This window comes from Phalaenopsis equestris, unplaced genomic scaffold (genome assembly GCF_001263595.1).
Source record: "Phalaenopsis equestris unplaced genomic scaffold, ASM126359v1 Scaffold000511, whole genome shotgun sequence".
Classification (NCBI taxonomy): Eukaryota; Viridiplantae; Streptophyta; class Magnoliopsida; order Asparagales; family Orchidaceae; genus Phalaenopsis; species Phalaenopsis equestris.
Genome location: NW_018164951.1, coordinates 1319841 through 1335458, shown reverse-complemented (window position 1 = coordinate 1335458; position 15618 = coordinate 1319841). Strand labels below are relative to the sequence as shown.

Genomic DNA, 15618 nt, shown 5'->3' with positions numbered 1-15618 from the left:
TTTAATTCTCAAATGCTATAAATTATTGTTCTAATTTACATTTTTGTAAATTTTTATACTTTTATCATAAATATATTAAACTTGAGATGGCTTATGATTATTTAAAATTATTAAGAAAATACCCCCAACATGGAAAATGGAAAAGAAGCTCACCGGCTACTACCGGTGGACCACACGGAGCTAACTATTTAATTACCCTAACCCTACATCCCTCTCAATTAAATATTATTATTAATTATTATATATCTAATTATTTTGGGGGCGAGCACTCATCTCTGCTTTCGCTCATCCCTTCAGCTCCCTTTTCCCTTCGGCAGCTCCTACTTTCGATTCCGACACGGTCCCTCGCCGCCGGCGAATTTCACCTTGACGGTGATACGCAAATTTACTGTGACCTCCACTTATTACCTGCAAACTTCTTTGATTCCCCTTTTTTTTTGTTGTTACTCGTTTCCTTCTTTGAAGCTGTGGATTCTTCGTTATCTGCTGCTTTCTTCTTCGTCCGCGATAACTGATCGGAGAGGATTTTAATATATTCCTTCCTCTTTTAGCTGACTGATGTAGAAGAGAAGTAAATAGAGGTAATAACGGAGAAGAGGAAGGTCGAGAGGGGAGGGAGGAGGCATATCACATCTATGCAATAAATGCATGGAGATGTAAAGGCCAATGTTCCGTAAGAACGATTCGGCTTTGTCTTGCTTCTATCTTTACCTCCTGTGGCTGTACTTCCGGAAATAGCAGAGGAAACCCTATCAGGCAACGTTGAGGGAGGTTTTATTAAGCTCAGTTGGATTTCATAAAAGTTGCGGAAGCGGTAGTTTAAGTTTCAAAGATGGTGCTAGATCTTAACGTGGCATCTGGTTCTGAATCGTCGTCGGTGCCCGAGAAGCTCCTTTCAGAAGGATCTGGAGGAGTTCAAATGACTGATTCAGGGACATCTAACTCCTCTGTTCTCAATGCTGAGGATTTAAGTAACATCGGTGACGAGGATTCTTGCTCTACTCGCCCGGCTTTCAGGTTCAGTATCTTGAAGGACGCAGAGGAGGTAGAGGAGTGCGGCGATGATATCCGCGTTGCTTCGGATGCTGATCTGATCACTCATCAGCTGTTTCCGCAGCAGGCGCAGGTTATTTTAGATGGTCTGGCGACGGGAACCACGTTGGCGTCATCGTCGTCTAGGCCGCATTTGATAGACCTCGGCTTCTACCAGGCTGATGTGATGGCAACTGCGGAAGGTAAGCTTCTTCACCCCCTACAACAGCAGCCTCAGGTGAAGAAGAGCAGGAGGGGACCAAGATCACGAAGCTCTCAGTATCGCGGAGTGACGTTCTACAGGAGAACCGGAAGATGGGAATCTCACATCTGGTATGTATTAGCTTACCCTCCATTCATTCTTGTTTTATTATGGAAGTTCTTACACGGAGCTCCTTTTTTTAATTTTTTTCTCAGGGATTGTGGGAAGCAAGTCTATTTAGGTACGATTTATTATTTACTTTGTTTTCTTGAATTGAATTTTGGATAACTATAAGCTCGCTTATTTTACCGTGGCATCATATATCCTCTTTAATGTTTTCTTGAATTGAATTTTGGATAACTATAAGCTCGCTTATTTTACCGTGGCATCATATATCCTCTTTAAGCTCACCTCTCTCTCTCTCTCTCTCTCTCTCTCTCTCTCTCTCTCTCTCTCTCTCTCTCTCTCTCTCTCTCTCTCTCTCTCTCTCTATCTCTTTCTCTCTCTTTTTTTCTTTCGTTTTTTTGATGTTTTAATTGGTATTGCAGGTGGTTTTGACACTGCTCATGCCGCGGCCAGGTAAATTTCCTTTTAATGTTTCTATGGCTTGTTTCATAGAAATGAAACCTAATTTTGTGTGTGCGTCTGTTTTGTTATTGCAGAGCATATGATCGGGCTGCCATTAAATTTCGTGGAGTTGATGCTGACATCAATTTCAATCTCAGCGACTATGATGATGATTTGAGGCAGGCAAGTGTTAGACGCTTGTCCAATTAGATTGTTATCTTACTTATGGCAGGATTAAACTAATATTTACCTTAATGATTGCTAACAGTATTTTCTAGATTTTAAATTATTGATTAAATTAAGGATTTGTTAAATTCCACCAATCACAGGAGTCTTTCATAAATTTTAAATCTTGAAACAAGTAGTTAGACAATTTATCTGGATTCAACAAGATTTAGGGGTTATTTTTTGCTGAAAACAGTTTTCAGGTTTTAATCTCCTCAAGATTTGCTAGATCCTGATTTATAGGATATTGTAAATTTAGATTTACTGGATTTACTAAATCCCAATTGTATTCTGACAGCCCTTTAGATTGTATACTAATTATTATCTCTGTTTAAAATTTCTCAGATGAGAAATCTGACCAAGGAGGAATTTGTGCATATACTTCGTCGCCAAAGTACTGGATTCTCAAGAGGAAGCTCAAAATATAGAGGAGTGACTCTTCACAAATGTGGTCGATGGGAAGCTCGCATGGGACAGTTACTTGGCAAGAAGTATGGGACTTCACTTCTCCTTAATATTTTGGGAAATTTACATATTTTGCACAAAATTCTTATGTATTTTCATATCTCACACCTAAGCCTTCATATTTACATACATAGCACTTCGCTGCGTTAAAACTATGCATGAAAAAGTTGTATTTCACTTTTAAAATGTTGTAATAGTGTTATTTTTTATGTGATTTTATTAAAGTTTTGAGTACTATGTGTGAGCATGAAAGTTTAGGTGTGAGATGTGGAAATACATAAGAATTGTAAATGCTCCTTAAAATTTCTTGACCCTTCTATTTTAATTTATAGACCTTGGCTTTTTACCTTCTTTACTTGGCATAATCGCCTTAATTTTACCTGTTGAATTGTTGAATTCATATATAAATCATGGAATGTTGAATTATCAATTCTGACCAAATACTTTTCAGCGTTCTCTATATTAAATCTCAGGATTGTTTTGAGAAAGGAAAAGTTTTAAGCATACCTTTTCTTCACTGTTTGCATGCAGGTATATATATCTTGGGTTATATGACAGCGAAGTAGATGCTGCAAGGTAATATTGAGTTTCAAATTTTATCAATCACTGGCATTCTCAGGGGCTGTCTGGTAACGACTTCAGTAAATTCTGTAAATCTGGATTTATTAAATCCTGAGAACATCAAGATTTAGTAAATCTGGGATTCATGACAAAACTGAAAAGAATTGAGATGAAACTTGATTTACTAAATCTGGGACTCAAAATTTGCTCTTGATTTAATTTAAATCCCACTTAAATCCATCACCAAACAGCCCCTTAATATAATTTTTAGCTTCTGCCAGGATGCTCGGATAAAATTGTTCACCTAGTTACTGTTTTTGACTTCAGGGCCTATGATAAAGCGGCCATTAAATGCAATGGAAGGGAAGCTGTCACCAATTTTGAGCCAAGTACTTATGAAGGAGAACTTTTTTCCAAGGACGATGTTGAAGGTATTAACATGGTTTGGTTTTTTATTTCCTTGTTGACTTGAGAATTGGTATTTCCTTGTTAGAAAGTTTACAGGTTGCCACTTAATGCCTATTTATTTACATATCGAACACCCCACCCCAACTTCAATTTTTACATACATGCCCACCTTACCTATGAATGAAAAGCTTGTATTTCACTTTTGAAAGCTAAAATGGTGGTTTTTTTTTATGTAATATGAAGTATTTGGGCGGTATAAATGTGAAAAGTTAAAATTTAGGTGTTAGATATGTAAATATATGGGCATTGGATGGTATGTATGTAAGTGCCCCTTGTTTCTACATATTGTTGGCTGATCCATTTTTCTTGATTTGACTATTTCAAACAGCTTTCGGCAACGACATTGATTTGAACTTAAGTATTTCTCAGCCTTCTGTCTGCAATTTGAAAAGAAATGTTAATCAGGCTGGCTTACAATTCCAAAATGGCCCTTTGGAAGCTTCAGATGTCAAGAAGATGAAGGTAATTTTATTTGTTTCAGTCTCGTTTATGCTGTTTAGTTTAATTAACACAAAGTTAATCAGAAGTTTCTTTTGCTATCTAGTAAAACTCTAGCTCTCTAACTGTCTTTTAAGGGCACTGAATACTTTGATCAATAAATTCAGTACCACTTTTCTTTATTCTTGTTGTCCCCTCTTTGCCTCATGTTAAGATTGTTATTCTTCGGGAAATTTATATACAGACTGCACAATTTTTCTGTATTTACTGATCTAAAAGCCATAGTTTGATATTAAAACTTAGAACACCTTGGTCTTATAAACATATACCTGTAAAGGTGTTTTTAACTTCTGAAAGATAATGATGGTGATATTTTTAATGTAATATTATATATTTTAGTGGTATGCTTGCAAATATGAATATTTAAGTGTTAGATATGTAAATAAATAAGAATTTTTTGGTTGATATGTAAATGTCCCTTATTATTACTAGTATTATTATTTGAATAGAATGCTGCTTAGCTTAACTAGTTACCCTCGACATCAAGATAACAGTGCTTGCGTGATTTTGTTCTCCTACAGATTGACCAGCCTTCTTCCAATTCAGTACTTCAAACTCAGCACCTGGCTATTGCACCTGAGCATCCTCGAGCCTGGAGCACTGTATACCCAGGATTCATCCCTATCAGTGAGGTAATTATACTCCTATTGTACTGGCTTTATTTACGAATTACTGTCATGATTTTCCCCCCAGTTGTTTCTGTTATTCTATTAATTACAATCTGAAAACATAAATTTCTTAGAATTCCTAGGTTTTTGCGGTAGAGCAAACTATATTAAAGCCTATCTGCCAAACCTAAGACCTTTAATTCTTGTCTGCTGATCTTTTCCTCTTGTTCATACTTTTAATAGCCGAGTCATATGAGTGAAAAATAGTCTTACATCGAAGTTAAAATGTAGACTTAAAGAGTTTGTAATATATTATTCATTTTTCTTGTTCTTTTACTTCACTTTTGGTATATATATATATGTAGGCCCTCTTTAAATATCTTAAATGTGTGAGTTATGATGGTGTCCACTTATTAATATATAAAATTTGGGCCACTATGCTCCACTCTTCAAATATTGATTATTGGCATCCGGATTGCCAACTTTATGGGCCTCTTTAACAGCAATGCATTTTCTATGCTTATCTGAAATCAATCAATTTGAGTGAGTGAAAGTAACAGTGAACATATATTATTATCTGAACAGCAGAAAAAACTTTAAAAGGGAAAGGAAGAGCATATAATAATTTTAATTGGAGCCCTTCGCTGCAGACAATGATTATCCATCTGGTCATCTTTTTCTATATGTCTCCCCATTCAAAAGAAACCTAACGCCATAATAAACAAGAAAAAATGATAATTTGGCATCTTTAAGCTTTACCTTAAACTCCAAAGTTGATTAGGGAGGAAGAGAAGGGCAATAGCCCATTAAGGGTGAGTATTTATACAGTCTAATTATATACAATAGCTCATTATCATCTAATAACAATCTAATTGGCACTAATTACCAACGAACTATCAAGCTCACAATAATCCATCAGATCAATCCTCATTACTGTAACATATATATGTAAATGTCAAATTGATCACTATTCTTTGCAGAATGCTTTTTAATCCCATAGTTTATATAAGTGTCAATTTAATCCCCACATTTTCTTGATATAGGTTGAAATATTGCCAACTTAAAAGAGTCAAGGAGCAAATGTAGCATTTTTACAAATTTTGGGATTAAAATGGCCTCATATAACTATTTTAACATTTTATGTATTTTTTGTCCTAGTAAAGTGCCCTCTTAATTAATCTCCTCACTAATTCTACGGGGTCAGATCAGTCCCAATGTCTATAAAAGTATCAAATTAGTCCACGTAATTTTTTAATATGAGCTGAAATAGTCCCTATGAAGGACTATTTTATCTCAATTAAAAGAGTTCGGGTATAAAATTAGCATTTTTAATTCTTGAAAACTAAAATAGCTCCCTACAAATAATCCCTGGACTATTTTGACATTTTTATCATATTTTTTCCTTGCAAGTAAATTCTTCTGTATAATTCTAACAGGAAAATGTATTGAACAAGAAGACTGAGTCAGGCTCAACCAGCTGGCAATGGAAATACCATAGCATCTCCCATCTTCCCCTATTCTCTTCTGCAGCATCATCAGGATTCTCTGCCTCAAATGCGATAACTAATCCTTCGATCCAACCGTCACAATCGCCGCGGACCACTCATCTCTATCATCCTCACCTCCATCCTCCGCCGCCAGCCATGACTTCTTCTAAGGCTGACTTTCACGGCAAAACACAGGTACTATTGAACTAGCACATATCCACTGTGTTAATTCACCTTAAATGTCACCTGAATCTTAATATCAATGAAAGCCAGCGCTTTTAAATTGTAGTGTCTTTTCTTTCTCTCTTTTTTTTTTTTTTTTTTTTTTTTTTTTTTTTGGCATAATAAGTTGGTGCTTGTTTTGGGTGTTGTATTTAATTTACCAGTATAAATATAGGCGCATGTATCTGAGATTTTTTTGCAAGATATTGTTTATTATTATATGGTGTATTTACAAAGGCCATGCATTTCATTATTCTCCAAAAATATTGGTTTATCAGAGATATGCGGGATGGCATATATATTGAGAAGAGTGGGGAAATTGGGAGAATAAATGAAAATGTTTGCTTTTTTTTTCAATCAGTATATCACTGTAAATATTGAAATTTACCATCTGATTCTATCTGACTCTTCAATGTATTGCATCTGGATCTATTTGGCTTTAAATGTTAAATTTGTCATCTCTTTTGACGCAAAATGGTAAAAGTTCTTAAGAGTATGTTTTAAATTCTTTAATGTTAATCTTAAATGTTCAAAATAATCTTATGAAAAGTTTCTTTTGATATTTTTCCAAAGAAGTCGCAGAGTAGCATCAAAATTGATTTCATATTTGATTAGAATGAATAAAATTTAGAGGGCATTTATATAGATGCATCCGAAGTATTTCTTTTTATAAATTAATCATCCTTTTTCATTTTTTTTTTTTTTTCAAATTGTCACTCAAATATCAAAATTTCACATAAAAAGAAACAAGGTATCATTAATGCTTATTAAAATAATTATATTACATAATTATTGAAATAATCGAGGAATTACCAATTATACAATATAATTTTTTTTAAAAATAAAATTTTAATAAAACCGTGATTCAAACTGCGTCTGACTGTTGTCCAGCAAATAGATAACAAGCACTAGGATGGGAAACGGAGCTTAAAGACAGGCCCCCACCTTTTGTGTGCTGGGTGACTCTCTCTCTCTATCTTTCTCTCTAGGTTTGTTTGTCTATTTATGCATATTATTGTACTATCGTGAAAAAAGAAAGCAGGTAGAAAAGACTATTTCTGTAATATTTTAATTTGTGTCAGCTCTGATAACTTTTTTTTTTGTGTTTTACCATAATACCATCGCTGTCTTCTTTACTGTTGAAACTGATGCCCCCTGCTTTATTAGGAAATTTTGGAATTTTCAATCCTAAGTTTCCGATTTGATTCTCGGGTGAAAATGGCAAACTGTCACTGTGGGCCAGGGAAGGGCTATTTTGTAATTTTTATTTTTTTTTTAATTGCAAAAAGCGTAATTTTGTGTGATTCTTTTCGATTTTCCGTTCTGCTAGTGTCGGCTGAGTCTTGAAGCAGCAGTAATGGACCAAGAATTTGCTTTAAATGATGCTGGCGTTGAAATGGCGCAATCTGGACCGTTCATGCCATCGAACATTTAACAGCCGTTAAGATTGACGTGACCCTCGGAACAGCTGTCCTTACCCTAAACCTCTTACGTGACGTAACGCCAAAGTCATTTATCACGAATAATATTTCTTTAGCTGCAGTTAGGTCGGATGGCATGCTAAAAATATTATATAACACTTTTATAGCATTTGTCTGATTTTAATTTTAAAGAAAAAAATGGAAAATTTACATAATGTCATATGCAGAACGTAAAGTTTGATATTTATTATTATAGCATTTTGGTGTCATAAAATTATGTATGGCAATGTTCATTTCTTATTCAACAAGTTAATAAGTGATTGTTTTGATGTAATATTTAAAATTTAGAGTGTGTGCATGTAAGTCAAAGAAAATTTGTGCGGTATGTATGTAAATGGCCCGATAAAATTTTGTTTGATTAGAATCATTCATTTGAAAATTATTATGGGGGGATTTACTTAGGGTCTGTTTAGGGCAGTTGTAGTTTATTGAATTATCTGCCAATAAGTTGATTAAAAATAATCTACTGATGAGCTAGGTACGGTGGTTATTTCAAATATTTATTTTTTTAGAAAAGTCATACCGCTACCAGAAAGCTTCCACCGCATCTAGATAGTTGCGACGTGAAAACGCTGTTTTCAATGTTTTGAAAACGCAAAAGCTGTCAAAACGCAGTTTACCCAAACAGGTCAGTTATGTTTTCAAAACGCCACCGCACTAAATAAGCTGCCCAACGAGCCCTTAATTTCAATTGTTTATAGAGGAAGTGATATCATATTCATTTATTTGTATGCTTACCACAGATTGGTAAGTTGTAAGTGATAACTACGTATGGAGCACTCAAAACATTGATATTTACAAATTACAAGCTCAGGTGATTCTTTTGAAACCGAAAGATGTATTCACGCATGTCATGATCAAAATATTGAGAATTTGATAAAAAATGAACATTATGGGTAGAGATTTTATCATGATTTTTTATATTTCAGTGAAAATTTGAAAAGTGGATGAAAGGCGTGGTTAATTTGTAAACAACAAATTTTGGGTGGTGTTTATGTAATTGCCTTAGAGGTCATAAATGTTGTGAATTAGTTTGTAAAACGATATTTTACATCCCATTGACCAAACAAAGTGTACAATAGAGGGTTTAATTAATGCGATGTGTGGCTGTGATCGGAGAGCGTACGCAATAATCGCTCGTAATAGAGGACAAGATAGCTTTTAAATATGTGCATCTTTGATAGTATGTTTTAAAAAAAAATTTGGTATTTACTTACGTCACACAATTCTTTTATATGTCTAGCACCTAAACATTTATATTTATTTATACATAGCTCAAAATTCTAACACCACGTCAACAATATCACTATTATTAATTTTTTAAAAGTAAAAAAAATGTTGTGCGCTATTAAATTTTAGCTTTTTTGGTCATTTACAAGCACACAACACAATTCTTAGGAATTTACATAGCTAATATTTAAATTTTTATTACTCCGTCAATAACATTAAATTTTTCATATGAAATAAATAAAATCACTATCACTTATTTTTAAAGATTGAAATATACTTTTTTCGTAGGTATGGATGTAAAAGTCGTAGTTTAGGTGTTCAGTATGTAAATACATAGAAATTGTGTGGCATGCATGTAAATCTTCCATTATATTTTTTATTAAACATCTCCCAATGCAAATAAGTATTTGTGTTGGTCTTTGTAGTTAGCATTATTTTAAGCGGGTGCCCTTTTATAGCTATTAAACTATAGCCCTTCACAAACTCATAATTCATACTTGACTTTCCACTTGAGATCCATGAGAAAGACCCAATCAATTTTTGAAGAATGATAATAAGAGAACATTATGTTGAAGTTATTGTATGTGGGGATAAAGGAAGTAAAAAAACACATTAAGAAAAGGTACATATCATTAGATGTTCGATCGTAAGGCTTCAATGTATCCACTATTAAGACAAGCAAAAGCTAACATTCATTATATTAACAATTAAAGTACACTAAAGAGATTTTATAATGCTAGCAGAGTGTGTTGAGAGAGGTCAAGAAGAGGAGAAATTTATAACAATGAGAAGAAATGTATCTTTTATATCATTACATTATGATGGAGACAACAGAAGGAGCACATCTAAGTCTCAATAGAATAGCCAATATTCAATTCACAATAGTATATGTTGTTGATAATGCAGAGAGATTGTTCAGATGAAAAATGCTAGTCCATGAAGAAAGGGTGAACAAAGTTTAATTCAAATGTAAGAATTTGAGAGTAACGCAAGTAAAAGAGATTTATAATGCATTGTTCCATATTGGAGGTCGATAATCTTCCAAATTGGATTTTAAAATATTCCTATGCCAAATTTTAGATTTATGGCCACCACCTCAAACTCATGGCAATAATCAATATGATATGAATTTCTAAGAGATTGTGCCATCAAATTTTCAGCTATATCAATAATGTGCTTTTGTTGGAAGGTGAATACCACAACCTTTAAGTGAGCCCCATTTATTAAATATTACATACATCAAGAAGGTTTTGGGTTATAGAAGTGGGGATTATACCTTCATTATGTGGTGGTAGATCTTACACAAATTAAGACAGCCAAGTGTGCTTAGGCTTATGATTGAATTCTTTTCTTCTTCTTCTAAGTATATATCTATTATTAATTATGGTTCATTGGGCTAGGTATTGTCAGGGGAGGTCAAATCTAGCTAAAGAGGAGTGGTTTTATTTTTAGGGCTAATCATAGCTGAGCATTGATTTGTTAGTAGTTTAGAAAAATAAATTTTGAAAACTTAAGCCATATAATTTGTTTTATCTTTGAGTTGGACAATTTTCTAAGAATGATATATTTTAAGGCTCTAGGATCAAAAGCATAGTGTTTTAATGGGTATATTGGATGAGGGCATAGCCAATGCTCTAAATGGTATTTAGTGGAAGATTTGATTGTTTATGTAGTTCAACTATTCTCTGAAGGTTTCAATGGTTATCTTTTCTATAACATTCTTTTGAGTACAATCTATTAAAGAGGTGATAATTAATGACTTCCTCTAATCAATTTCTGAAACATCATTTCCAAAAGAGGGGTCTTGTTGGTCCCAAGAAGATGACAATGTATTTCTTTTGCTGCAACATGTATTTGTGAAATCTAAGTTCAATAGAAGATAATATTTTTTGGAGAATTTACAAGCATGCACTCAATTCTTATTTATTTATGTATCTAACACCTAAACTTTACTTTTTTATATGTATACCACACAAATCTTTTATATCAGCTAAAAAAATATCATTCTTTTTTCTTTTTATGGTAAAAATATCAACACGAATATTCAAGGGATCAAGCGGCTAAGATGGAGCCTCAAACGATCAAAGTATTAAGCCAAAAGGCATGATCCAAATTGGTCGAGCAGTAGATCGAATGCACATCAGGATCAACTGACAGACTTAGTCGATAGATCTGTCGACTAATTAACCTCTCACTAAAATTGAACAAACACGTATAATCGATCGAACGATTCCCTAGATGAGAATGATTCTGCACGATATCGACTGACATAATCGTTGACCCGAAAGCATTATGTTTTACTTGTATTATAAATGTATTTTTTACTTGATAGATACGTCGATTTAGTTTTTGGGCAGTCACTATAACTGCTCCCTCTCTTTTTTAAATGTAATTTTTAAACCCCTACAAGTAGGAGGTCAAAACATGAATAAAATGAGGACTTTCGACTCTCTCTCTCTCTCTCTCTCTCTCTCTCTCTCTCTCTAATTTCACTCCTCTCAACTCAGCGTGTACTTTGAAAAACAATTTAAGATTCAACAACTTTAATTATTTAAAAAAAGAAATGCGCGTTTTCATGCATAGTTACTATGACATCTGTGTAAAAATTGAAATTTAAGTGTTAGATATATAAATACATAAGAATTGAGCCGGCAATCTTCCTTTTTCTTAGATATTGGAAAAAAGAAAGATAAGTTTAGATCAGGCCTCCCCTTATCTCATGGGAATACAATTATAAGAATTTATCATTCCTTTTCAGTCAAAATAAATTTTGTGTTGACTTATATATATGAGCTCATCATTTTGGCTTGTCAATTACAACTCAACAAAGGTACTGAAATAAGTTTGAGCTATTGTTAGTCTTTAAGCAAAATTTATAACTATATTAATTATTTACACATAAAAATTTTTGAATTAGTATCTCCTACTGATTATAAAATTATGTGGATAAATTACATTTGTGGTTCTAAATGACTGCAAATTATGAGAGATTTTGGGTTTTAATTTTAAATTTTAAATTTGATAAAAAAAATTTAAATATATTGCATTATTCTTAAATCAATGCAATATATTATGTTATTAGTAAATATAACATGGGGATGTAGCTCAGATGGTAGAGCGCTCGCTTAGCATGCGAGAGGTACGGGGATCGATACCCCGCATCTCCATTCTATTTTTTGTATTATTCATATTAAATAATACTTCTATACAACAACCCTTCTACCCGTCGGATGTGCTTTGAGATATGCATTCCAAAGTACTTATAGATTAGGAGCTGTGATTTTATAACAAGCCAAGTTCAAACAAATCTAAAACCTATGAAAATTTTTTTATTTTAATTTTTTTTTTCAAAAGAATACTTATATTTTAACCCTAAAATTTGAAGCCATGATGGCACAAATAAAAAGTATTTGACTTGAATATTATTGTCAGAACTTTACATATAATCAATCTACACTACTATTTTAAAATATAATTTATGTTTCTGTAGATATATTATGGTTTTGTAAACTATGTTGGGTGTTTGAATTCAGCAACGGAAAAATCTCCATTGTAAAGTTATGGTTGATAAAACTGTGTTGGGTGTCTGAGTAGAAAGTTTAGTGGAACGGAAGGCAGAAGGGGAGACGGCGAAGCTAAAAACAAATTTGATGGTTTGTTGTCTCGACCTTTGCCTTACCAAAGGAGTCCGACGCCTTCTTTACCGAGCTCCCTCTGGATCTCAGAGAGAGGGCAGTTAATCTCCTCTTTAGGAACCTCTAAGTTCTCCACTGCATTTGCAGCTGTTGTCATCATCGTTGATGGCCTCATCGGTAAAGCTTTTGTGGCGAAGCAACGAAGCTGAAGAGGGCTTTGAGCCATTCTCCAACGATGAACTAGACAATAGGTTGACAAGGCCCCTGGCTTTGGTGGCACCTGCCATCCAAAGCCATCAACAGGGAATACTGCACAATATTGTGATCCAAAATGGTGGAACAGAGGGTCGAAGGAGCAATCTCAAACGACAAAAAATGACGTTGTGGCAGACAAAATTTTTGAAGAATTTGATTCAAAACAGAAAGTCGGCTAAGTGGAGCCTATATCTTTATCTAATATTATTAGTGTTGCATCATTAAGAAATTTTATCATTTTACAAGGAATTTCGAGGCATCTTTCGAGCAATGAATGTTTTAAATTTAAAATTTTGACCAACTAGAGCCCCAATTTCAACGACTTTGTAATCAATCTTATCTTCTCAACAAGACGGGCCGAAAGATATCAAAATTGGTTTGATATGATTACATTCAAGTTCATAACAAATCATTAAAACACATTCAGAGGCTTTGGATCGTTAATTTAATAGTCAAATGAACTCCAAATTTGATATAATTAAACCAAAGTTAAGTTATGAGATGTCATAGAGCTAAAAATAATAACATATCATCCGTTGATTATGCATCTCATCAGGATTAATCTGACAAGATTTGATGAAAAAGGAGACTTTAGCATATGCTAATGCGAGGTAATAAATGTGTCGTGCTCTTTAAATTTTTAGGAAGTTTAATATACCAGGAAGTGATCGATTGAAGATGAATCAGAGTGTTTGTCGTTTGATCCAAAATTACAAATCAGCAAATCAATTATGAGGTGATGATGTAGACATTTGCATGAATATTATAAAGGACATTGGAGAACAAATATCTCACGAAGAGCTTGGAAAATTGTCTTTATATTAACAATCAATTCTACAAGTGTCAGATGAGATACAAGGATACTATTGATGAACGCTTAAATAATTTTATAATTTTTTTATAAATCTGTTAAATTTGGATGAATAGATTAGAGATGAATACAATGCACTTCTTCTATCAAATTTACTCTCATATGAGTACACAAACTTCACAATGACATTCATTCATGGAAAGTATGTTTTACATTATGAGGATATGTCATTGTTGAACCATGAGTTCCATTGATGATACAAGGAGTCTGCGAAGATGGAGTTGGTTGAGGCACTTGCACTTCAACACGGCTGATATGGGAAGAATATTAATTTAGTCAAGAAAGGTGGTAGCATTGATACATCTCAGAAGCGAGATAAGTCTCATGAACATAGTCTTATGAAAATCCAGTGTATTTTTTGTTTAGATACTAACCATTGGAAAAAAGATCATCAGAAGTAAGAGAGTTTTCTCTAAGGCAAAAACTAATCTTATTGTGAAGAGGAGTGACGAGGCAAATTCAAATATATCATCATATATAACTTCTCATAGTTTGTATACATACCATTCGTGTTGGATTCTAAACATAGGTGTTGCCTGTCACCCTTATTCATATCAAGAATGTTTTTTTTACGTACAAAAAAATTAATAATGGTGTAGTGATTATGGACAAAGATCAAGTTTGTCGTACTATTAATGTAATGAGCATCTTTATCATTATGGATAATGGTACTGTGAGTGAGCTTACTGATGTTAGACATATTTCAAATATCATGAAGAGTTTGTTGTTATTTGGGGTTTTAGAAGCCAATGGATACAATGTAGTTATTGCGGTAAGAGTTTTGAAGATATGTAGTGGAGCATTAAATTTTATGAAAAGTGTATCCATTATAATATTTATTATCTTCATGATAGTACATTGACTGAAATGATGGTTGTTATTGATGATTCTTTTGAAACTATTACATTGTAGCATGCAGGTAACTCGTGATAGAGACGCTTCACAGCAGACTTTGGTGAAGCAATGATTGATCAAAAGAACGAGCAGTCGCAAGCTCAATTTTTGTGAATATTGTGTGTTTAATGAGAAATTGTAGGTATCATTTTATACTATCATCTGCAATACAATTGTTTATTTAGAGTATATTTGCACGAAATGTTTGGGCCCAATGAAGATAACATCATTCAACGTGTGGAGATATTTTGTCTCTTTTACTGATAATTACTCCTGATATGTTTGAGTCTAAACCATGAAGCGTAAGAGTGGCATGCTAAGGATTTTTATAAATTAGAAAAAGTTGATTGAAATTTGGACAAGTAAGAAAATCAAGTGCAACAAATCATATAACAGGGGTGAATAAACATTTGATGTGTTCTTCCAAGGGTTTTAGAGGCCTAGAATAGAACACAATTTCACTGTACAAGAGATATTGCATCATAATAAGGTGACAAAGAGGATGAACAAGACTTTGGTGGAGAAATTAAATGAATGTTGTCTAATGCTGGGTTGCAGAATAGAACAAGATGAATATATATTATTTTTTAAATATTTAATATTGCATAAGTGGGAAAAAAATGTAGAAGTTTGATAGTATTAGGGTTGCAAACGAGCCGAGCCTGAGCAAGCTAAGGTCGACTCAAGTTCAGCTCGTTCGAAATTGGCTCGTGTTTGGTTCGAAATTGACTCGTTAGAATATAAAATTATTATAATAATTAACTTTTAAATAAAATGAAAATAATAATTTTTCTAAACAAATTGTTTCTATAAAAATTAATCAATCATAATTTATAATATTTAATTTTATGAATATTTATTATATATATATATATATATATATATATATATAAAAAATATTTATAAAAAAAAATATA

General features: G+C 33.1%; 1 protein-coding gene and 1 non-coding gene across 5 annotated transcripts; both read left to right on the top strand.

Annotated features, from left to right (window-relative positions):
* The first annotated feature begins 274 nt into the window (after positions 1 to 274).
* Positions 275 to 7880, top strand: LOC110028443 (floral homeotic protein APETALA 2-like). Of its 4 annotated transcripts, none has more exons than XM_020730289.1 (11): positions 275 to 1365; positions 1450 to 1475; positions 1783 to 1813; positions 1897 to 1984; positions 2372 to 2517; positions 3023 to 3067; positions 3380 to 3483; positions 3849 to 3982; positions 4540 to 4650; positions 6063 to 6308; positions 7666 to 7880. In XM_020730289.1, exons 1-11 carry the CDS (start codon positions 833 to 835, stop codon positions 7768 to 7770), a joined length of 1569 nt encoding a protein of 522 aa, XP_020585948.1. In that variant the 5' UTR covers positions 275 to 832; the 3' UTR covers positions 7771 to 7880. The 4 variants fall into 4 exon arrangements, with proteins under 4 accessions (XP_020585948.1, XP_020585951.1, XP_020585950.1 ...); XM_020730292.1 differs by having other exon boundaries at positions 7688 to 7763; XM_020730291.1 differs by having other exon boundaries at positions 7685 to 7755.
* Positions 7881 to 12140: 4260 nt separating this feature from the next.
* On the top strand, positions 12141 to 12213 carry TRNAA-AGC. Its single transcript has one exon. It is a non-coding gene; the product is annotated as a tRNA-Ala (tRNA).
* The last annotated feature ends 3405 nt before the right edge of the window (positions 12214 to 15618 follow it).

What these genes read in the sequence shown, in the direction of transcription:
- LOC110028443 (XM_020730289.1), top strand. Translation starts at nt 833, where the DNA reads ATGGTGCTAGATCTTAACGTGGCATCTGGTTCTGAATCGTCGTCGGTG. An exon ending in ACTGCTCATGCCGCGGCCAG is followed by an intron (nt 1,814 to 1,896) that starts GTAAATTTCCTT and finishes TTGTTATTGCAG; the next exon opens with AGCATATGATCGGGCTGCCA. An exon ending in GGACAGTTACTTGGCAAGAA is followed by an intron (nt 2,518 to 3,022) that starts GTATGGGACTTC and finishes GTTTGCATGCAG; the next exon opens with GTATATATATCTTGGGTTAT.